General features: G+C 43.9%; 1 protein-coding gene across 4 annotated transcripts in view; it reads right to left on the bottom strand.

Annotated features, from left to right (window-relative positions):
* Positions 1–13,704: 13,704 nt before the first annotated feature.
* Positions 13,705–21,134, bottom strand: part of Gng2 (G protein subunit gamma 2) — a 100,199-nt gene continuing 92,769 nt past the window's right edge. For all 4 annotated transcript variants that reach the window (XM_063247629.1, XM_003471825.5, XM_013154692.3 and 1 more), the window contains one exon: positions 13,705–16,958. In XM_063247629.1, coding sequence (XP_063103699.1) covers positions 16,830–16,958 — 129 coding nt within the window. In that variant the 3' untranslated portion in view covers positions 13,705–16,829. The remainder of the gene's footprint in view (positions 16,959–21,134) is intronic.

Below are 21,134 nucleotides of genomic sequence, written 5' to 3'. Positions count from 1 at the left end.
AAGTCTTGCAAGAACAATTAGGCAAGAGAAAGAAACAAAATCAGCATAAAACAGTAGCATTTTATACACTAATAATGACCTTTCTGAAGAAGAAATGAAGAAGGCAACCCATTCACAAATACCTATAAGTTAAAATATTCAGAAAAAACCTTAACCTATGAAAATGAAACACTGATCAAAGAAATTATAGAACACACGTGAAAAATGAAGTGTTCACAGACTGGAAGAATTAGTATTATTAAAATGATCATACTACTCAAAGTGATCTACAGATTCAATGCAATTCTCATCACCTACCAATAACTTCCGTCACAGAAATAGAAAAACAATTCTAAATTTTATATGGAACTACAAACATCCTAAATAGCCACAGTGATCCCCAGAGTTGGAAGACCAGCTTAATACCAGAGGCATCATAATATTTGACTTCAAAGCAAGAGTGACTACAAAGCTACAGGAACTAAAACAGCATGGTACTGGCATAAAATCACAGAGACTAATGAAATATAATAGACAAATAGAAATGAATCCATATTCATAGTCAACTGATTTTCATCAAATGAACCAAGAACATGCAGTAGATATAAAAAACAATATTTTCAATGAATGATGTTAGCCAAGTTGACCATACATATGCAGAACAAAACAAAAATCCCTTTCTTTTACTCTACACAAGCATCAACTCAAAATGGATGGCATCCTAACTCTTAAACCTGAAATTATGAAATTACTATAAGAAAATTTCAGGGAAATACTTCAAGGCTATGAGATAGGCAATGATTTCTTTTAAAGGTAAGACTCCAAAGGCACAGGCAACATACGTAAAAATGGATAGGTGGTATGGTATCAAACTATGAAGCTTTTGCACAGCAAAGAAAATAATCAATAGCATTAAAAGATGATCTGTGGAATGGGAGAAAAGCATCTGCACACCCTTCATCTGACAAAGGGTTGATATCCAGTATATATTGGGAACTCAAAGGCTGAACACCAAAAGAAAAAGAAATCCAAATAAATAAAAACCCCAATCTCATTCAGAATGGGCTACAGATCTAAGCAGACACTCCTCAAAAGTGGCCAGAAAGCCCCAAAAATGCTGTTTCACTTTCTTTTCAGAGAAATGCAAATCAGGATGGCTATCATCAAAAAGACAACAAAGCAAAATAAAACAAGATTTGGTTAAGAGGTAGAGAAAAGTAATACATCGCTCATGTGAATGCAAATTAGTACAACCATTACGGAAAACAGTTTGGAGATTCTTCAAAAACTACAAACAGATTTACCATTTGGTTTAGCAGTTCCACTGCTGACCTCATATCCAAATGAGATGAAATCACTCTAACAAAAACACACTTCTTCCTAGCTGTACCCCCGGGCCCTAGATGTTCCATGCTAGGCTTTGTTGAACAAATATCGGTTGAATAAATAAATCATGTCATCCTCAGCTGGCAATCTTTCAAACTGTCAGCCTTCAAAATCAAACTCTATCCTTCAGGATACCTGAGACCCTCCCTGTCTGTATTTGTTCCTATTCATAGCTCGCCAGTGCCACAGACTATCGTAGATTCTAGATTCCTATAGCACAGGTTCTAGAGTCCCAGATACTTCCTGGCTATGTATCATTAGTGGATTATTATTATTATTATTATCTTTTTGAGACAGGGTCTCGCTATGTGGTTCAGGCTGGCCTTGGGCTCACTTGGTAGTCCAGGCTGGTCTCAAACTTGCAACAATCCACCTGCCTCAGCCTCCTCAGTATCCTTAGTGGATTATTAAAGCCTTCTGTGTGTCAAGTCAGTTTTTGTAAGTGTTAAATGGGAATAATAATAGTACCTGCCTCTAGGCTTATGAAAACTAAAGATTAAATTCAAGCTTGCATCATCTATACGCTATATGTGTACAAATATTGGTTCATATATACATGTGAGTTAATATGCAACATTTCATATGTGTGGGTGTATACACATGTGCATGCAACAGTGTCTCTTGCCCTCAGAGCTCAACTACATGAACCCACGGTGGTTTCTGCATGTCCTGTGACCTCTCTTCTCTGCCCTTTGCACTTTCTCCTCTCTGCCTGAGCAGCCTTGTTCCTCCCTCACCGTGCTGACACACTTCCTGGCTTCAGGATGAGGTCAGGTCTTCACCTGGGGTGCCCTGGACCATCCTCTCACCAGCTTTCCTCGCTGAATCACGTTCTGTGCGAATGTTTCTTACCCATCCCCACCATAAGACCAGGGGCTCCTTTAGGGCCGGGTTGACCTCTTACGGCTTTCGTACTCCAGCATCAGCACAGTTTCCTGCTGCAGAGTGAGGCTCACGAAGTATTGAGAATAAGCAATATGACTGATACAGCTCATCTATACTAGTGGGCCAGTGACCTCTGTGGAAGGCCTGGTCATCCGTTGGAGCCAAGCCCAGCTGTGGCTCACGGGACAACAGGGGAAGCCGTTTTGTTTCCAGGGTTCGCAGACAATGGTGCCCACTTTCCATGCAGGTGTCTGGGGCACCTCTGTCCTCATCCCTGGAAAGCTCTCTTACTTCTAGTCCTAGCTTTGCTCCTGGCTATGATCTTGGAAGACACCCTTTAACTTCAGTTTCCTCATCTACAAAACAAGGACGTGATTCGTTGCCCTAATGGGATGCTTTTCAGCTGTACTTACTGTTTACTGTTTTTCTGTGTCCTTTCCAACTAACCGGTGACCATGAGCCTCCTGCTGGTTAGCTTTGGGTATCCACCCTGATCCTTGGCTACCTACCATAACTGAAAGGTGTCTTTCTTTTTCTTCTGCCTTGTTCTGCTTTTTGGTGACGGGATCAAACCCAGGGCCTTGTGCATACTAAGCAGGCACTCTGCCTCTGAGCTACAATCCACCTCTCCTTTTTCCCTTTTATTTTTTCATTTGTGTATTTACTAAATATTAGTCATTTGCATACCTCTGATATTTTCTACACTCACATTTTACCTACATGAATTTTTTACTTTGTGTTTTTATTTAAATGGGTTTTTTTTTCTTTTACTTACATCTGCTTTAGATGTGTTCTAAACAGTATTTTTTTTTTTTAACCAGGAATCAAACTTAGGACACTGCATTTGCCAGGCAGGTGCTATGTCACTGAGCTATACATCCAACCCTAAACAGAATTCTTAAATGTCATGAATTTTATACACAATTATAGTAGTGTGTTGTGCACACCCTCGAAAAAATACATGCACAACTGTTACAAACTGTAAGATTGCCCTGGGTCCTATCTAGAACCACCTGCAGCAATGGTAAGCAGCCCACCTGTTGGAGATTGGGAGGACTTATGTTTTTTGAAGCCTGGTTCCTGGCTGAAAAGCTGCCGCATCACTAGGAACCAGTTAGATCCATACGTTCTCCAGCGCCATTTGTCTTACTGATTCTGAAGCCGAGAGAGCGGGGCCAGCAGTCTGTGTTTTTAATGACCTCTCGACGTGATCCCGATGAGTTCAAGATCGTGACCGGGTGGGCTTCCAGAGAGCTGACTCCCCCCCACACCCGCACAGGCATCCCTAAGTATCCCCCCCCCCCGCCTGCCTCTTTGAGGACCATTCATTTCTTCCTGATCAGCCCCAGAGCCTCGGGCCATGGCCCAGGAATACACCTGCTTTTCCTGCAGTTTGCACAGCTGGATCCCCAGAGAGGCAGCCTTCATTTATAACGATTTTTTCTTTCCCTTCTCTATTGTTTTCCAACCTTTCAGGCATTGAGTTGATTAAATTCAAAGTAAGAAATAGGCCAAATCCTCTGTTCCACAAAACTAATTACCTTCTCTGTCCTCCTCTGTTCTACCCAGTGAGGTGGGGGAGTTCTTTTCCTTTTGGTTTTCCAAGCCCTCCCTCTATGTTGTCATGGACCTTTCCATCCGGCAGGTGGCGTGAGGCCCCCAGATGTTGGCACAGGCACATGTCCTGCAAAACTTCCTGGTTCCTCTGACAAGAACCTCTGTCCCCGGCAGGAGAAGCGCTGAAACTTCTAAGCCAGCCAATTGGCTCCACTTTTGATCCTGCAGCATAACAGCTTCCTTTAGGCTTTTTATCTTTCCTTGTGATTTATACTCTCTCTTTTGGCATTTTTAGCTATTCCAGGGCTTCCTACCTGCTGGAGAATCTGAACTCCCCTGTTCAATCCCATCCCTCAGGAGCTTGCCTTAGGATTGCTCCATCTTTCAGCCTCAGCCAACAAGTCCCAGACTGAGTGTATCACAGGAAACCCACTTATTCTCTTGCATTGCCCATCTCAGCTGTCCAGAGTCTAGTGTACCACACATGCTAAAAACCTTTTCTCTTCTCTCAACATTCAGTGGATCACCAGGCATGGCGATGGCTCTTCTATCTGCAAAGCCACTTCCTTAGTGGCCTAGTGAAGGCCTTTGTGTCTGTTATTGCAACCACAGCTTCCTGACAATCTTTTGCATCTATTTACTACTGTGCAGCTGGAGGAGAATTCTAAATAGTAAAGCAAATCACAGCACTTGGTGCTAATCCTTTTTTAGAGGCTCTGTACCACCTCTGGGAGAAAACCCCAAAGCCTTTGCAAATGAAGTCCTTAATCAGCTGGTCTCAAACTTTCTTTCCTGTTGTTCCCCAAATGCTAGGTTCCAGGGACATGGAGTCACTTGTCATTCCAGGAGCACATGGGCAGCTTTCCTGAATCCATGGTAGAAAATGTGCTCCATCCGAGAGCTGCCCACCTTCATCTTTCCCAGCCCCATGAGTTCCTGTCACCACTTGGATTGCACCTCTGTTCAGCTTTGCATGTGTTCCCTGACTTTCCCCCTAGCCAGCCAAACCTGGACACTGTCCTCTGCGACTCTGCAGCTTGCTGATGAGGGCCTCTGTAGCATTTCCCCCAGGAGCAGTGGAGTGGTAGGGGTTGTCTCTCCTTCATATTGGCCCCCTGTGGCCCAATGCAGATCCTCAAGTTAAACCAGCATTGCTTTTGCCTAGAAAGGGAAACCCTTCGCAGGAAGGCTCCTGGATAGTGGCAGAATCCCCTATACACAGACTCAGACCCCCTCTGCACATTCTCAGAATGATAAACCTAGCTCCATTTGCGCTCAGCCAAGCTACAGTCCATAGTAGGCCCAGCATTTTGGTCCATGTCACCAGGGCACTAGCTATGCCCACACCACATTTACACTGGGCCTTCTATACAGGATGCACCATCTTTCAAGCCTCAGAGCCAACACCGATTGTTTGCTATTCTGCCCCTTGGTTAGGGCAGCTGTATCAGTGCAGAGATGCTTGCCTCGGAAGAGCAAAGTTGTGTACATAAGAAAGATATTTCATTATAGAAATTTCTAGAAAACTTCCTCATGTCCTTAATAGTTTGTAACTGTAAACTCCCATTTTCTTGTGATCACCAGTCCTACACTACTCTATCACAATTCTCTCCCCTCATTAAAAGGTCTCCCTGAAATCTGACTGGAGTTTTAATAAATCAGGTGTGCCTCTGCTCCTAGAGCATGCATGCCACAGCCAGCTGTGTGTTATCACCAAAAGCTCTGAAAGCATCACCATCACTGTGCAAGAGAGACACCGCCAGTCTGCCTTAGGACGTCAGCGATGGACTCAGCTATGTTTCATTAGAGGATTGTTTGCCGGGCCAATGTTCAACAAGAGAACCTGGCTTCCCCGGGCCTCTTCTGCTTACCGTGGGCCTTGTCCGTTTGTGTTCATCGAGGTTTTATTCACTTATTAAATTCTACATGGAAGACACACAGCCTCAGATGCAAATGCTGATGTACTGTGAAAAACACTCCACCGAGCCTGAAGACAGTATCTACCCCCAATGCCTCTGCGCCTAGATCAAAACCAGACATTGCAGTTGGAAGAGGCGACTCGTGCCTTCTGACAACTGACCAGCAGGTGGCGCTCTTGAGAAACGCAGCACTGCAGTGTTTGGAAATTCTTTCTGCTGGGGAACTGGAAAATTCCCTCCCTCGCTGAAGGCACTGCTTAATTTTAATTATTGTAATTAATGGTAAATTCCAGCAGACTTCCACAGGACGCAGGCCAGCACCGCCACGGAGTGATTAAGAGGTGCCAAGTGCGAGGAACCCCGCGGAGAACCTTCCTAAAATGTTCTTCAGGCTAGGATTCCAGCCCCTGGTGGGTTTGGCCTTTTTACAGACTCCTGAAATAACAGAATCCCCTCTCCATCCCCAAATAATTCTTAAAATTGTGGCGTTTAGGACATGTCATGTTGCATTTCTTCATAACTGTTCTTTCTGAGGAATTGTTCCCAAACAAAAAGTTGCCAGAAGCCAGGAGTTGACAACACTTTTCTGGAGAGAGACAGATGATAGATATTTTCACCTCTGAACTTCTTAGTGTTTCTGTCATAATTTCTCCAATGTGTGTTCTGTGGCTTGAAGCCAGGCACAGAAAAGCAGACACTAATGGATGTAGCCATATTTGACTGTAGACTTAAGGCCCCTGAAATTTGAATCCATGCAGTTTTCACATGACCCAAAATATTCTTTTGTTTTTTTAAAAAAATCAATATAAGTGTCAAATGCATTTTTAACATGTAGTACATAATAATAAAAAAAAAAAAAGGAAGCTGGATTTGGCCTGAGGGCTGTGGTTTGCCAGCTCTTTCTCTATGCCAACCTCAACTCTACCTCTAGGCTCCCCAGTAACGTCTACCCTTCTCTAAGATACTGTAATACAAGCTCTAAGAAACGGTCTGCCTAGAAACTGTCATCACCCAAGGAAGATAAAGCAAGAACAGCATCTCCTTGAGGTGCCCCACAGTCTGTTCCTGAACTGTTAAAAGTCCTGGCCGGAGGTCAGGGGTAAATACAGGAATCGGGCTCTTCTTAGTGTGCCTGTAGATGACAAAATGCATTTCTTGCTGAAGACACCCCCTGCTGGATTAGAGGTGAGAGAGGAGGTAGGGCTGGGTGCACTGGGATTTGAACCCAAATAGAACCTTCACTGATTGAGATTTTGCACATAGAACTTAACTTATCTAGCTTCTGTTTTGTCCATACGTAATAGGAAGGAATATCATGATCTGGTAGAGTTTCACGAATGATGTCAAGAACGTGAAATATAGTAGGCACTAAATCATTGGTAGTTCTTGGTGACTGGAGGTAGATCCAAAAAGCGCCTTGTCTGTCTAAGAACCAGGGCACTCTGCTTCCGTGGTGGGTCAGGTGATGACAATGGACTGCGAGGATACACACCCAGTTCTGAGTTTTCCTTCTTAACTCAGTGACAGGCATGTAAATGGGTCTCAGTTGTAGAGAAAAGCCCGGGCCTCCATATGCATCCTCTTTAAGACGATCTAATTCTGATTCTGCAGAAGCTCTTTGACTTTCTTTGCCTTTGAGTTATTTTATAATCCTGAAAGTGGTAGACAACTAGTAACAGTGCAAAATAATTATTGCTTTAGGCATCAACTAAGCTCTCTTCAGTGGGGCCTCAACTGATCTTCTCCCGTTTGGGAAGGAAGCCGGCTCACATCCATTTCCAGATTCCCCAGGGATTCTAATCTACGACTGTTTTTGGGTTTTGACTTTTGGTTTGAATCAGTTGTAACATCTGAGGAATTTTGCTTATTAAGAATGAATTAAGTAAAATACTTGACATGTACTCATTTGACAAATGTATGAGTCCAGTTTTTATGTTTTGTAGTTGGTCCCACTTGTTTAATTGTGAAGGGAAATTCAGGAGTGTTCTCAGAAAACGTCTGAGCAGCATTTTAGGGAACAGCCTGAAACATTTCCATCTTGTCCCCTTTCTCATCTTCCCTTTCCACTTACACTTTTTTCTACTATTTTGAATGATGCTTAAATTTTCCCATTTGAAAAATGCAGAATTGGGCTAGAAGACATTTTTTAAAATTAGTAGTTCTCAAACTTTATGGCCTAAGACTCTCTTTATATGTTCAGAAGTTCTTGAGGACTTTCTCAAATTACTAGGGCTTTGGATTATGTAGGTGGTACTGACTGCCATTTGCTGTAGTAGAGACTAAAACAGAAAACCACTTTAAATATGAGTTTTTTAATTCATTGAAAATAGAAATAACAAATCCACTTTATGTTAAAATTAATTTTATGAAAAATTACATTTTAAAAAACAAAACAAAAATAAATATAAGGTAAGAAGAGCAGTCTTGTCTTACAAGTTTGTGCAAATTTTTAAACACCTGGCTTAATAGAACACAGCGGAATTCTTGAATTTATGTTCGCATTCAATCTGTGTGACATCGATATTATATGGCCTCAAAAAATCTCCAGTGTAACTCATGAGAAAATTAGGATAGAAAAGGCAAATTGAGGGGCTGGGGATTTAGCTCAGCGGCATAAGCATCTGCCTTGCAAGCTCATGGTTGTTTGATCCCTGGAACTGGTAAAAAGAAAAAAAAAGTAAATTAAGAAAAGGCGAATTGTGACATAGTGCTATCATAAAAATAGCTTTGATGCCGTAGATCCCCTGCAAGGGTCTCAGGGATCCTAAGGATTCCAGCAGCTCTTTTAAGAACTGCTGTTGTAAAGTTATCCAAGATGACCTCTAGGTGGGAGGAGTGATCCTTTGATGAGGAGATGTTCTAGTACCTCATGCTGATCCCACTTTTAGAGCGACAGTTTGCTTTCATGAGTCTTGTGGAACAGCTCATGTGTGTGTGTGTGTGTGTGTGTGTGTACACGTGCACATGCATGTGTGCACTTGTGTGCCTGGGTGCATGTGTGCTGCAGCATCTGTTGATTGTGTTGGGATTCCCTTACAAGCATGAGTGGGATTTCCCCAGGTTCCTGGGCAGGAACAGGAAATGGGGTGGGCAGGGGAAGGAAATGAGCACCATTTTTATCTTTTCCCATGGAGCTGCTGCTCAGACCTTGAAACTGCACTTGCAAGAGCTTCCTTCTTCATCTTCTGTTCTGGTCCTTTTCTCAGATTGTGGCTTGAGGAGCAGAGCTCCTGGACGCTGGCACTGTACCCAGATGAAACTGCTTCTGACCAGGGCAGGGGTTCTGAGCTCGGAGGTGACAGGAAGTAGTTGGATAAGGAAGAAAATTTTCCCTCCTGAAAGAAACAAACACTGAATATTCCCTATTGTAACAACCTTTGTTAGTTTTCCTTGCACAGGATACCAGAAAATATTTTTGTGTGTGCAAGGCCAACCTGAAAGTGACTGACAAACTTTTCTAGCTACCAAAGAACCAGTGAAGAAAAGCTAAGTATTAATGAGAAAGAGCTCGCTGATTGCTTCATTCCAGAGAAGTAATTCTGTGGTTTGAAATTCACAGTCTGCTTATTCTATAGATAAAAGCAGATTCAGAAATTTTCCGAGAACTCTCCTCTTACGTCCTTGCATTCTGACTTACACTTTAAGAGAGTAATTAAGAGGTAAATCTTTGGAATCAAGGCAAATCTAGATGTGGGTCCTGACTCTGCCACTTCACAGCCATGGAAATTTAGGGGAAATGTCAATCTTTTTAAATCGCAAATTCCTCATCTATGAAGTATTTTGAATTAGTCTGAGTTCCTCCAAAAGCAGAGACTAAGTAGAGGTTTTGGATAAAAGGAGCTTATTGGAGGAGATGGTGAGAGTGACTCAGAAGGCGGAAATGTAAAAAAGATAGCGAGGTTGACTTCTGGAGCAAAAATCAACACAGCAAGTGGTCGGGTTGGGTATGGTTGTAAGGATCAACGTTCAGTCCCATTAGAGTCTCTCAGAGACTACATAAAATGCACCCAGAATCCCCTCTGAAGGGTAAATCGTGAGACCTTTCTCCAATCCCCACCTCACTGGCTGAGGCCTGGCGCAGGGACACCCGCTTCCTCTGAAGGAGGAGCCTGCCAGAGCTCCTGCTGCAGCTGTGGTTGCCACCTGAAGTGGGTGTGTCAGGAGGCACCAGAGGTGTCCACTTCAGGAAATAATGCCCTGGTCCCAGAGTGACAGCGAGAATTAACTAGAGTGCCACCCACACGGCACTTAATATTCTGCATGGCACACTGGTAAACACTTCCTACATTTTCTCCTTGTTGGGCTGCTGTTATATATCATCCTGGTTATTTTCACTGCCCTTTCATGATAAATGGGCTACATCCCTGGCTCAGAGGTCTCTAGGAATGATAGATAGTTTACAGCCTGGCTTACCTATTTATTTTGTTGTGAGTTTTTAAATAAGTTTTATGGCATAGCCATCTTCCAAAACTGGGGGTGCACCCAAATCCCTTGGTACTCAAATCCCTTGTATAAAAGTGGTATTGCATTTGGTGATAACCTGCAACCATCCTCTCTTACATCTAAAATCATCTCTAGATTATTTACAGTAACCACCAGGTGTGAATGCTAAGTGAATAGTTGTTACACCAGGAAACCTAGGTACGTGGTTTGGACAGATGCAACATTTTTCCAAATATTCTAGTTCTGTCATTGGTCAAATTCACAGATTTGGAAGCCCTGGATAGGGAGGGCTGACTGTACTTTTACTTTCCCCTCTTCCTAGTTTGGTGTTTAGTCTACATTTGGGCACAAGGTGAAAGCGCCTTCTGGCCGCTGTTTAGGGTAGAAAGAAGGTTGCTGACCACTGTTCTGGAGAAGCACTGTCCAACCGAGCTTCCTGCCAGGATGGCAGCGTTCTGGATCTGTGTGATACAGTCACCACCGGCTTCATGTGCTTCGTGTGTCCTTAACATGTGGCTAGTTCAGTGAGGAACTGAATTTTTAATGTTACTGAAATCTAGTTCATTTATATCCCATTAAAATAGCCACATGTGGACACGGTGAAGGGGAGTTACAGAGGGTGTTTCGGTAGCTGGTGGAAGGCACCCTTCCTCCTAGGGCTGAACTTAACATACTGCATCTCCTTCAGCTGCTGGACCTGCCAGAGTCAATGAGATCTCCTGCCAGGGTTGGGATGTGGTGGTTTCACTGAGGCCCAAGGATCGCTGGTGTAAAAGAGTCCCCATGTTGCAATGTAGGGACATGAAGTCGTCAGGTCCACACAACCTTGGTCCCTTATCCTGAGCAGAACCGATTAATGAGCACTGCAAGGAGCAGGGAGAGCTTTCTCCTCAGCTGCTTTGAGACTGGAGGCAGATGAAAGGGAACCTTCCCAACTGGTGCTTTCAATGCTGTGGAGGTTACCTGAGAGACACGCGCCTCTGGTGGGCTGCTGTTAACTCCAGCATCACCTCCTCTGGTGGCTGTCCCACCTCCTCGCAGCTTCCTGTGTCCTAGAACCTTGTTACTGGTAACTCATGACCTACATGTCCAGTTTTCACTCAGCTGTGAAGGGAGGCACCCCACATGAAGCCTCCGACACCACAGAACATCACTCTGATGGGAGGTTACCACAGGGCCATAAGAGTTGAGAGAGGAAAGAGACTCACGTTCCCTGAAGTCACTGATAGCACGGACTCTAAACGGGGCTTCAGAGATGAGCAGAACTGAGTTGTCCCATGAGGAGGAGGGGTGTGGCCATCTAAGGGGAGGAGTGGGATTTATTGACAGAGCAATGAGGGAAATTTAAGAGCCTAAGAAAGGGTTTGGGAAACCCGGTGACACATGGCTCCTCCACAGGAGGCCTTGGGAGCCTGGCAGCTGAGTGAGGGCCCCAACAGGACCACCATAGAGCAGAAGCCCCTGGGGCTGGGTTGTGGTACCATTGATAAGTCTGGAAAGGACTTACTTCAGTTTCCTTAGGATGGCCATTCTGCTCATATGAACCTAGTGACTCTGTCCTCAGGCCCAGGCACAGGTAAGTGCAAGAGAGTCTTAAGCAGTGTTCTGGTGAGATACTTAGTTACTTCCTTTTTGCAGGGACGAATGCCCGACACCCACAAATGAAGAGGGAAGGTTTATTAGTTCACAGTTTGTAGAGGTCCACAGTTGGCTGGCTGCAGCAAGGCAGGGTGGCCTGGCAAAGGGGCATGGCACAGAAGCAAACCATGGCAAGCAGGCAGAAAGCAGCAGGCAGCAGCAGCAAACCTCCCTTGCCCTTTGTATTCATCCAGGCTACAAATTCTTTGGTTGGTGCCACCCACACCCAGGCGGGGCTTCTGTGTTCAGAAATCCATTCAACCACACCCAGAACTGTGCTAAACCAATTAATGGACTAATCCAATACCACACACCCTCAATCCCAGGGTCACACACCATGATCCAGCCTCCTTCCCAAATCCCCACCTATGAGTGCATGGGGCTTTGGGGGCACATCTAGACACAAGCCCTTTTACTTCTTCCTGTGTGATGATCCTTTACCTGCTCTTATTCATTTGATTTTGGCGATTCTGTGGGACAAGGGAATCAGGTTCTTGACCCTGATTTACAACATGGAGAGGTTAGAGGGCTTACACAAGGTTACACAGGAACTCTGAGGCCTGGTTCAGGTCCTCTGGCTTATGCCAAAGGGCTCTGATTTAAATATGACCGGAGGTCACCAGGTTCCACCTTTTTATTCCTTAGGGTAGAGAGGTGCCTTCCTCACCCCAGCTTTTTCCTACTGATCAGGAGAAATAGTAGGAGTTCTCACTGAGGAAAGGCCAAAGGCCCATGGCCCCCTTCATTAAAATAAGTTCTGCCTGTCTCTCCTGATTCTAAATAGAAGGAAATGTAGATTTGGAGCAGAACCGAAGGGAAAGGGATTTCCCTTGGCAAATTATTTGCAATTTGTGGATTGGAATTGACCCAGCTCCAATTCGCTGTGTCATTGTAAAATGTGACCAGCTTATTAAAGACGGAGAGCTGGAGGCAGGCGTCCCACAGGGCTTCATTGAAACAGGAGCAGAGCTAAAACCCACCGGCTTCCTCTTCCTGGAGCCTCAGGCTGCCGCTTCCTGCTCTGTGGGAAGGAGAGGGAGCCTGGTTACCATTGCTCGTGTCTTTCCTTAGGCATTATGAAAAGCTAGTTGTCCTAAGGACTTACATTCATGGACCTCTGATCACCAATGTGCAATAGAACGCTTATTCTTGTTATTGCCAGGGGTTTCAAGTTCATGAGGGGCCCCAGATTCTGCTTTTTTGGTTTTTGTTTTGGTGGTGTCAGGGAAGACCCCAGCCTTTGCACATGCTAGGCTAGAGCTCTGCCACTGAGCTCTATCCCTAGCCCTGGATCTGTCTTTTAGAGATAGCAGGTGATTCTGAAGCAGGTGGTCCGGGTCTCTGTCTGAGAAACTGATGTCCATGAGCGCCGGTGTGTAAGTTCCAAGTGGCCCCACCTCTGTGTTTTAAAGTTGCTGATTGCTGTGACACAGACCTCGGAGCTTGGGTGTTTATCAAGAAGGCCCACCCACTGCTCACTGTATAACTTGAGGGACATATAGAGTTCCAAGGATTTACCTTCTCCAGTTCTTCTTTTAAACCATGGGCAGCTTTTGCAGAAAAGCACTTTCTGCATTATCATCATTGGTAAAGAGAAAAGTCTCCCATGGCAGACACACAGCAGGCTACTAGAATGTACATTCGGTTCCTTTGTCTGCATGGTCCAGCCTGCTGGAGCCCCAGTCTCTCCCTGCCCACCTTTCTTTGTCCCCAAGAAGGCTGTACCTGAGAATTAGAGACCTAGGGAGAAATAGAGTCTCAGGTAAGTTTTCCTTTCTGTGGGACCTAAAGGAAATCCATGGATTTGGATTTCCCCATCGATCTGAGTCAGTTAGCCACGGAATGCAAGGGAACGGTAGTCCATGGGCCTTCACAATGAAATTGACTCCATGTGAAATGAATCTGAAAATTCCATTTATTAAAACAAATACATTGTCCATGTGGGATGAAAATGTGCACATCACATTCAGGTTTTCCTGCTTTAACATTTCTGCATTTCTCTCTCCGTAGAAGACACATTCCACAGATCTTATATAGGAGAAACGTGAACAATGCTTGGGCTGAGAAACGGTTATGTGTATGTAACAATTCATCATTGCCAGGAGCAGCTAGAGGCAAATATCAAGGAAGAAAGAAAAGTATAAAAATCCCCTAACAACATGCTTGATTTTTTCCAAATCCCTTAGTGAGCAGGAATGCATGGAGACATGGTTTTTATTGATTCATTTTTTCCTTGGCAGGCAATCTCTTCCAAATATTATTAGCAAAATCAGATTCAGAACAAAATTCTTATTTTAAGTCTTCTGATTAAAGTAACTTGATCCCAATTAAAAATAACATTTTACACTGGAGTAAATATTGAGACCGATGCAAATGGTTTTTTTCTTTATAGAATTTGCATTCTAAATATGTTTATTGTGTTCACTAACTCCATGGCTGGTTCTCATAATTGTTATACCATATTTTACACAGGCATATAGAAATTAGGGCCTTAACTAATTAAATTGAAGTTCCTAATAGCCACCCTTAAGATAAAATTATGCTGGTGAAAATTATTGTTGAATTTCTAAAGAAATTAAGCTCTTTGGAGCCTAAATAATAAAATACAAAACTTTTCTGCTCTAAACACAAATAGCAATAAGGTAAAACTCATGTAAGGATTCTGGTATTATAACTCCACAGTGTAACACATGAAGTGATACAAAAGCCAGAACATTTCCTCTAACTTCACACGGGCTGTGTACCTCTGTCCTTTCTCCCTTTTATGAGCACAGTCACACTGGGAACCTACTTAACTTGTCATTGCCAGACTAGTATTGAGATGCTTCCGAAAATGTTTAGTTCTATTTAAATTGCTCCAAAAAAGTATCAGTTTATGTGGAAACACAGCAAATCCTCCTGAGCAGAATAAATGATGTGGATTTGAAAACTCTCTGGGCCTGCTAATGCATACTCATCAGAGAGCTCAGTGCTCACACATTCATTTGCATTTTAGCTTGCTTTACAAATGCGTTTTTGGCTGACTCCAAAGAATTTCTATGCTAACTGTACAAATCTGGGGTTCAAAAAAAATACTCCGCCGGCTTTCCTTCACCCGCTAAGGATTGTCATCAGCATCCCAGTGGAATAAAACCCCAAGGTGTGTTCAGAACAGAAGTTTCTGTCACAGAATGCATTCGTGCGTTTCAAAAATGCTTCGGTCCCCTCTCCCCCCACCCTGGACTGTGGGTGTGCGCCTGAACTGGACAAATCAGTGCTTTCACCGGCTCGCCCATAAAGAAGCTAAGGAAAAATAGCACGTCTGTTTCAAAATCTGTCCTTGGCATCGTAAATCATTTTTGTCTGTTCTTTCCCTCCCTTTTAGTACTTTTTTTTTTTAACTAGGAGGAAGAAAATGGGGAGGGGAGAGAGGAGGGTGAAGTTAATGCGGAGTTAATGGTCTTTGGGGGTTTGAAAGGAAACAGGATGCGAGAGAGGCCCCTCTTTGAGCTGAAGGGACACAGGAGAACAGTGACAAATGCTCGGGCAGGGCCTGCCTTTCCAAAAGGAGGTGGCTCTAGCTGCAAGGCCACCGAGCATCATTGCCCTCAACCTCTTACCCTGGGGCAGGAGCACGGGATGCAAGGGAGAGACTCCGACAAGGCGGCGAAGAGCAACAAAGATTTCTTTGAAAAGTTGAGAAATGAAAAATGCAGACCCTGTCAGAACCAAGCCGACCCCCTTCTAGTGGAGCCGGATGCGGGGGGCTGCACCTACTACCCAAAGAGTGGGCTCTGGGGCCCTGCACCCCGGTGCGTGGGGGAAGAGGCAGCGCTCTGCCGCTGGGCCACCTTCGTGGAGCCAGCCATGGGTTTGTTTCTTCTGATCCTTGAACAAAGGAGGACCCTGGGGTGTCTTGCTAGGAGCACAAAAAGCAATCTTTTCCATCCAGAATTTCTGTGATTTGGGGAAAGAGGAAACTTGCTCATACCCTCTGGCAAAGTGCTTTTCAGGTCCTGGTGAATCAGGGTGAACTGTCCTGCTTTGGGGTGCTTGTGCTGCCCTGGATCCTGGATAAACCAAAATGCTTTGGATTCTGGAAAATAGAGAAGAGGCGCTTACACCACGGTTGATTAGGAGGTATTTTAGGCAGGACTAAGGCGCTGAAGTCATCTCAATTTTCACACTACTGAGGTTTTTTGTCCTCCCCAGTTCGCTTTCTCTTGTCTCTCATTTCTTTTCCTACTTTGATAGTAAAACAACAAAACTTCTGAATGGATGTAACAGAGGGACATCTTCATGCATTGTTACTCAAAAATCATCACAAAAATATGAAAGCACCAGTCACAACACATGATTTACTTGCAGAGTCAAAGCTATCGTGTACAAATATTAAGAATAGTGGTAAGAAAGCACAGACAACTGGCGATTGTTTTTTGTTATTACCATGAGGAACATTTCCTTAAGCATTCTGGGTGCCCGTTCTTGGAGTTCAGTCTTACACAGAAGCCCAGCCTTATCTCCAAAGCTACTCTAACGGGGAGGGACAGGGGAGGAGGGAGAAGGAAGAAAGAAAAAGAAACGCACGAGGACTAAACATCAATGCCATTAAACCGAACCACAGCTACACTGGACGACTCTGCTTATCAAAGGGTATCTAAAGACAATATTCATTCCGAGAAGATCATACATATCTTAGCTCAGTACAGCTGTCTGTTTTAATGTTTATTTTTTAAATATGAAGCAGAAATGTAAGGTCTTGGGGGGGGGAGGGGAAGAGCAGAAAAAAAGTGACACCAATTTTATTTTTATACATTCCCCTCCTCCAGGCAGGTCTGCAGAATCAGATCTCTTAGGTCGGGGTGTGGCTTGGCTTTCAATCTCATAAAAGGGACCAGTTCTTTAAACATGCACAGCCTGGAATTTCGCGATGGTTCTCTTCCCTCTCTTTAAATGCCATGGGCAAGGAAGGCGCCCACTGTGCTAGAAACTCTACGGCAAAGTCTCGGGAGCCCAGAGGCTCTTTGGCCTCCTCCTGGAGACTTAAAGGATGGCGCAGAAGAACTTCTTCTCCCGAAACGGGTTTTCTGAGGCCGGGACAGGGGTCAGCAGGGGGTCCTCCTTGGCATGCGCCTCACAGTAGGCCATCAAGTCTGCAGCTGCTTTGGAGACCTGAAAAGGAGGAACAGAAACAACTGGATCTGTGGGCAGGCATGGACTCAGGAGCCTGGCATAGTCGGGCAAGCAGCCTGTGTCCCCCTCCTTGCTCCACTATAGTATGTGACTGTGTAGCAAGACACACCCTCTGTCACCTGCAGGGAAGGAAGCCAATGATTTGACCTCACACGATGCTTCCTGCAGGTCCAGGATGAGGGCAGGGTGAGAGAGACACTTAGGACCAAAGTCCAAAGAAGCACTCATGGTCAGCACTGGCCTTGGCCACCCCTGAGTGTGAGATCTCACTTTTGGATCCCAGATACCTCGCTTACCCTGCCTTAGTCCCAGTCCTGGTTGTAAGGGTGAAATAAATGAGATTATAAACCCTGCAAATCATTTCGGACCTGGAAACTACACACAGATCAACTACTGTGACCGCTCTTGGCTTCTCTGCTTCATGGACTGGGCCAGGGATGACTAAAGCTGTGCTGATTTTCCTCTCTAGCCAAAGAAATCAGGACCTGTGTGTGCACATGTATGTGTACACAGACACACACATTTAATTTTATATGGCACGTATTTACATATTTTTATTATATATTTTAATAAACACACCAGTAAATCATAAAAATAAACCCAGCAATATGTATGTCCAAACAATAACAGTAAATCTTAATATTATAATTCACAATATTATGAGTCCAACAAAGCAGTGTACCTTTTAGGGATGCTTCACTAGAGGCTGTCACTCAAATTGGTGACACTGTCATTTCTTACAGAATTTCCACAGCTCCTTGTGAGGCATCACCATAGGACCTTCCTTTGATTAGCCTCCACGGTGGCAATTTTCAGAAACTGTAAAGTCAGTTGCTTATATGACATAATACACTTGCTCTGAAGGTCACTCCAAAAGATTTGTTCTACATGAGAGCAAGGTCCAGTGTAGTACTATCAAAGCTTTTCCGGGTGACTACTGAAAACATTATCCCATTACTACTGAAACTATTCATTTCTTTTTCTAAAAGTCTCGTACCTACACAGTGATCTCAGATTTGGCCAGGTTACAGTGGTGACATGGCTCAGACCAATGATCTTCAAGTGGAGTTGACGTGGATTGCATTTAGGCAGTAGAACCAGGACGTAGCTCCTGCTTTTCCCTCTGCCACTTCGTCCCACTGAAATAATTACTAGGGATCCCTCCATCGACTCAGAGGTTTCATTACATGGTTTCAGGATGGCTGATTGGAGCTGGCATTTTTATCTCTAGTTTTCAAGGCTGATTATTTTCTACTTAGATCTTATTTTGGGGAAACAGGGTATTGTTTTGAGAAGATTTCAGCAGACAGCTAGAGGAGTCAAGAGCACAAAAAATTTCAGAATCTTACTTTCCTGCTTTTACAACTGTGCCAGGAGCAATAGTTTCCACATAGTTAGAAAGTTATCTTATAAAGTGGCTCATATCATTCCTGTACTGAAAACCTTCCGTAACTTCCCACTGTACTCTGTAGAAAACTAAAATATCATAAAATAGCCCTTGGGTTCTGCCTGTCCTGGACCTGCGATGTCCACTTTCATGTTGTATTGTTCTTCCTTTTCAGGGTCTCCTTGATGCTTTGAAAGCTCTCCTTGATGCTTTGAGAAGCTTCTTCTCACCTTCTCAACAAGCTGGCCTGTTTTCCCTCTAGGTGTCAGCAGAAATGTCACCCTCATCCGTCCCAGGCACTCATCGATCACCTCATAGTGACTTTGCTCACTCTTCTCTCTCTGTGTACCCTACTCTTTTCTTTTAGCACAACTGGAATGGTTAATTCATTGTGTAGTATTTCTTTTTCCCTTCAGACACTATGCTCTATAAAATCAGGATCTTTATCTGCTTTATTTACAGCTGTGTCATCCTTATCAAGGGATAACTTGAAATCACATCCCACTGAGAAAAATGCAGTGAGTGAACACTTCATTGATGATATTAATGCCAACATTCTATTTTCTGAATTTAGTCACTGAAAAATATCAAACTCAAGTTGACTGAAATTCTATAAAATAAAGTAGGACAATCTTCAAAACTGTCCAGGTCATGAAAGGCAAGGATGTTTAAGGGACTGTGTCAGAATGGGACAACTATGTGCAACAGATAATTCAGAATTGAGTCCTTTTGCTAATTTGTAGCACTGACTCAGATTAGAAGATAGAAATATATCAGGACTAATTTCCTGATTGTGAGCACATAGAAGATTATACAAGATACGTATAGAGTATTTGACAGTGAAAACTTATTCTCAAATGGTACTGGGAGAAGGAAATTCTTTTCCTTGTCCTTTCAACTCTTCTGTAACCTGGAGGCTATTTACAGAATAAAAAATACTTCCCAAACAAAAGGGAAAGGAGCAGTTAGAGACAAGGAACATAGATAACTTTTCCAAAATTTAAACCATACAGAGAAGCAAACAAATGAAATAGTACCTGGGAGAGGGGATAGATAGGTCGAGAAATAGTTTAAATTTTGTTAAAGATGGAGAAATGATGCTAGGTTTGTATGCTGATGAAATGATGAAGTGGAGAAGCCAAACCAGATGCAGCAGGCTGATCACGCTGGTGTGGGACGGCACTTAATGAACAGCAGGAGCAGTTTTCTTGGCTAGGAGACAGCACTGGATGCACAGATGAAGGAATTCACTTTCGATTACGGCATTGATTTCCATAGGTTGCCAATGGCTAAAATCCAACCTTACCAGATTATACTCAGGGATTAAGGGGAGACGGGACCACAAATATCCCCAGTGAAAGCCATCAGACTGTAAATTGAGGCTCTGAAAAAAAATAGAAGCTTACTCTAGGCAAATACTTGGACAGTTCTGTGAAGAAGCAGTTGTTAGGGTAAACAACCAGACTCTCCCGATTTAAATGGAATGTAAAGATATAGATCCACCTCTGTGACATCTTGAAATGGTGACACATCTTGAAATTGTGTCACAAAATGTATGCAAGCCACCAGGCAAAGAAATAAGCATTGACCAGTTGTTATTGCCTAGTTACATGGGAAGGTGTCTACGCATTAAGGGTTTTGGCTATAAAATCACTCTTTTAGCTGGCTTGCCTGAGCTAATACTGCCATCCAGGGCTAATTTAAAAGGACTTCAAAGAGGACATGGGTTGGAGGCTTAAAATAGGAAGTGTACACAGGAAGAGCAGTCAACTGTTTGTTCCTGCTCTGGTGTCCTAATAGCAGATGTGTGGGTTTCCCCACCAAAGTCTCTGATGTCACCCGGGTAGCCTGCAGATTAACTCAATCCTGACCCATCTTCCCAAGGCAGCATCACATCCCAAATGGCCCCGTCTCCTGTTCTGTACATCAACTGCAAGCTGTGGGGCTCCAGGTTACCCCTCACTGCCATCCAACCTGGCCGCAGATCAGGAATCCCATGATTCCATAACCTGCTATAGTGGCCCACGGACCCAGGAGCACAGCTAAGTTACTACTGTCAAGCTGTTGCTGAGTGTAGTTTAAAGGCTATGAACGAGGAATGGGTGAAGATACACACTGGACAAAGTTAGAGAGGTCCTGAGAACAGGAGCTCCCATCTCCAAGGACTTGGGATGCCCAGTACACTCTCCTGATATGTGGATGTGGTCACCAACCTGACAGATCCCTGAATTCTGCACTTTGGGAGATTTTATGATGCATTTACCCTATAGGCACAAAACACTATTAATGCAATTGTATCTTCCACTGAGGATGTGGGATTGGACTGAAAATTCCAAGTCACTAACCTTATTAAAACAAAAGGTGTTTTTATACCTGTATCTATAACCACTTTCCACCCTGCTGCCAGCTCTGAGAATTAGACACAGGGCCTTGAGCTGACCTACATCTCCAGCAATTTTATTTATTTATGTATTTATTTATTTATGACTTGCTAAATTGAGAGACTTGCTAAATTGCCCAGACTAACCTTGAATTTGTGATCCTCTTGCCCCAGCCCTCCTGAGTAACTGCAATAATAGCCTTGTGCCACCATGTGTCGATCTCTCTCCCTGTCTCCCTGTCTCCCTGTCTCCCTGTCTCCCTGTCTCTCTCTCTCTCTCTCTCTCTCTCTCTCTCTCTCTCTCTCTCTCTCTCTCTCGGATGTCATGAACACTGAAGAGAACCTGGCAATGTATATGAAGGCAAAAGAATCTGCTAAACATCCAGGA

This window comes from Cavia porcellus, unplaced genomic scaffold, assembly GCF_034190915.1.
Source record: "Cavia porcellus strain 051 isolate PalLab524CR breed Dunkin Hartley unplaced genomic scaffold, mCavPor4.1 scaffold_1, whole genome shotgun sequence".
Classification (NCBI taxonomy): domain Eukaryota; kingdom Metazoa; phylum Chordata; class Mammalia; order Rodentia; family Caviidae; genus Cavia; species Cavia porcellus.
The sequence above is the reverse complement of the archived record's forward strand: the minus strand, read 5'-3'. Positions and strand labels throughout refer to the sequence as shown.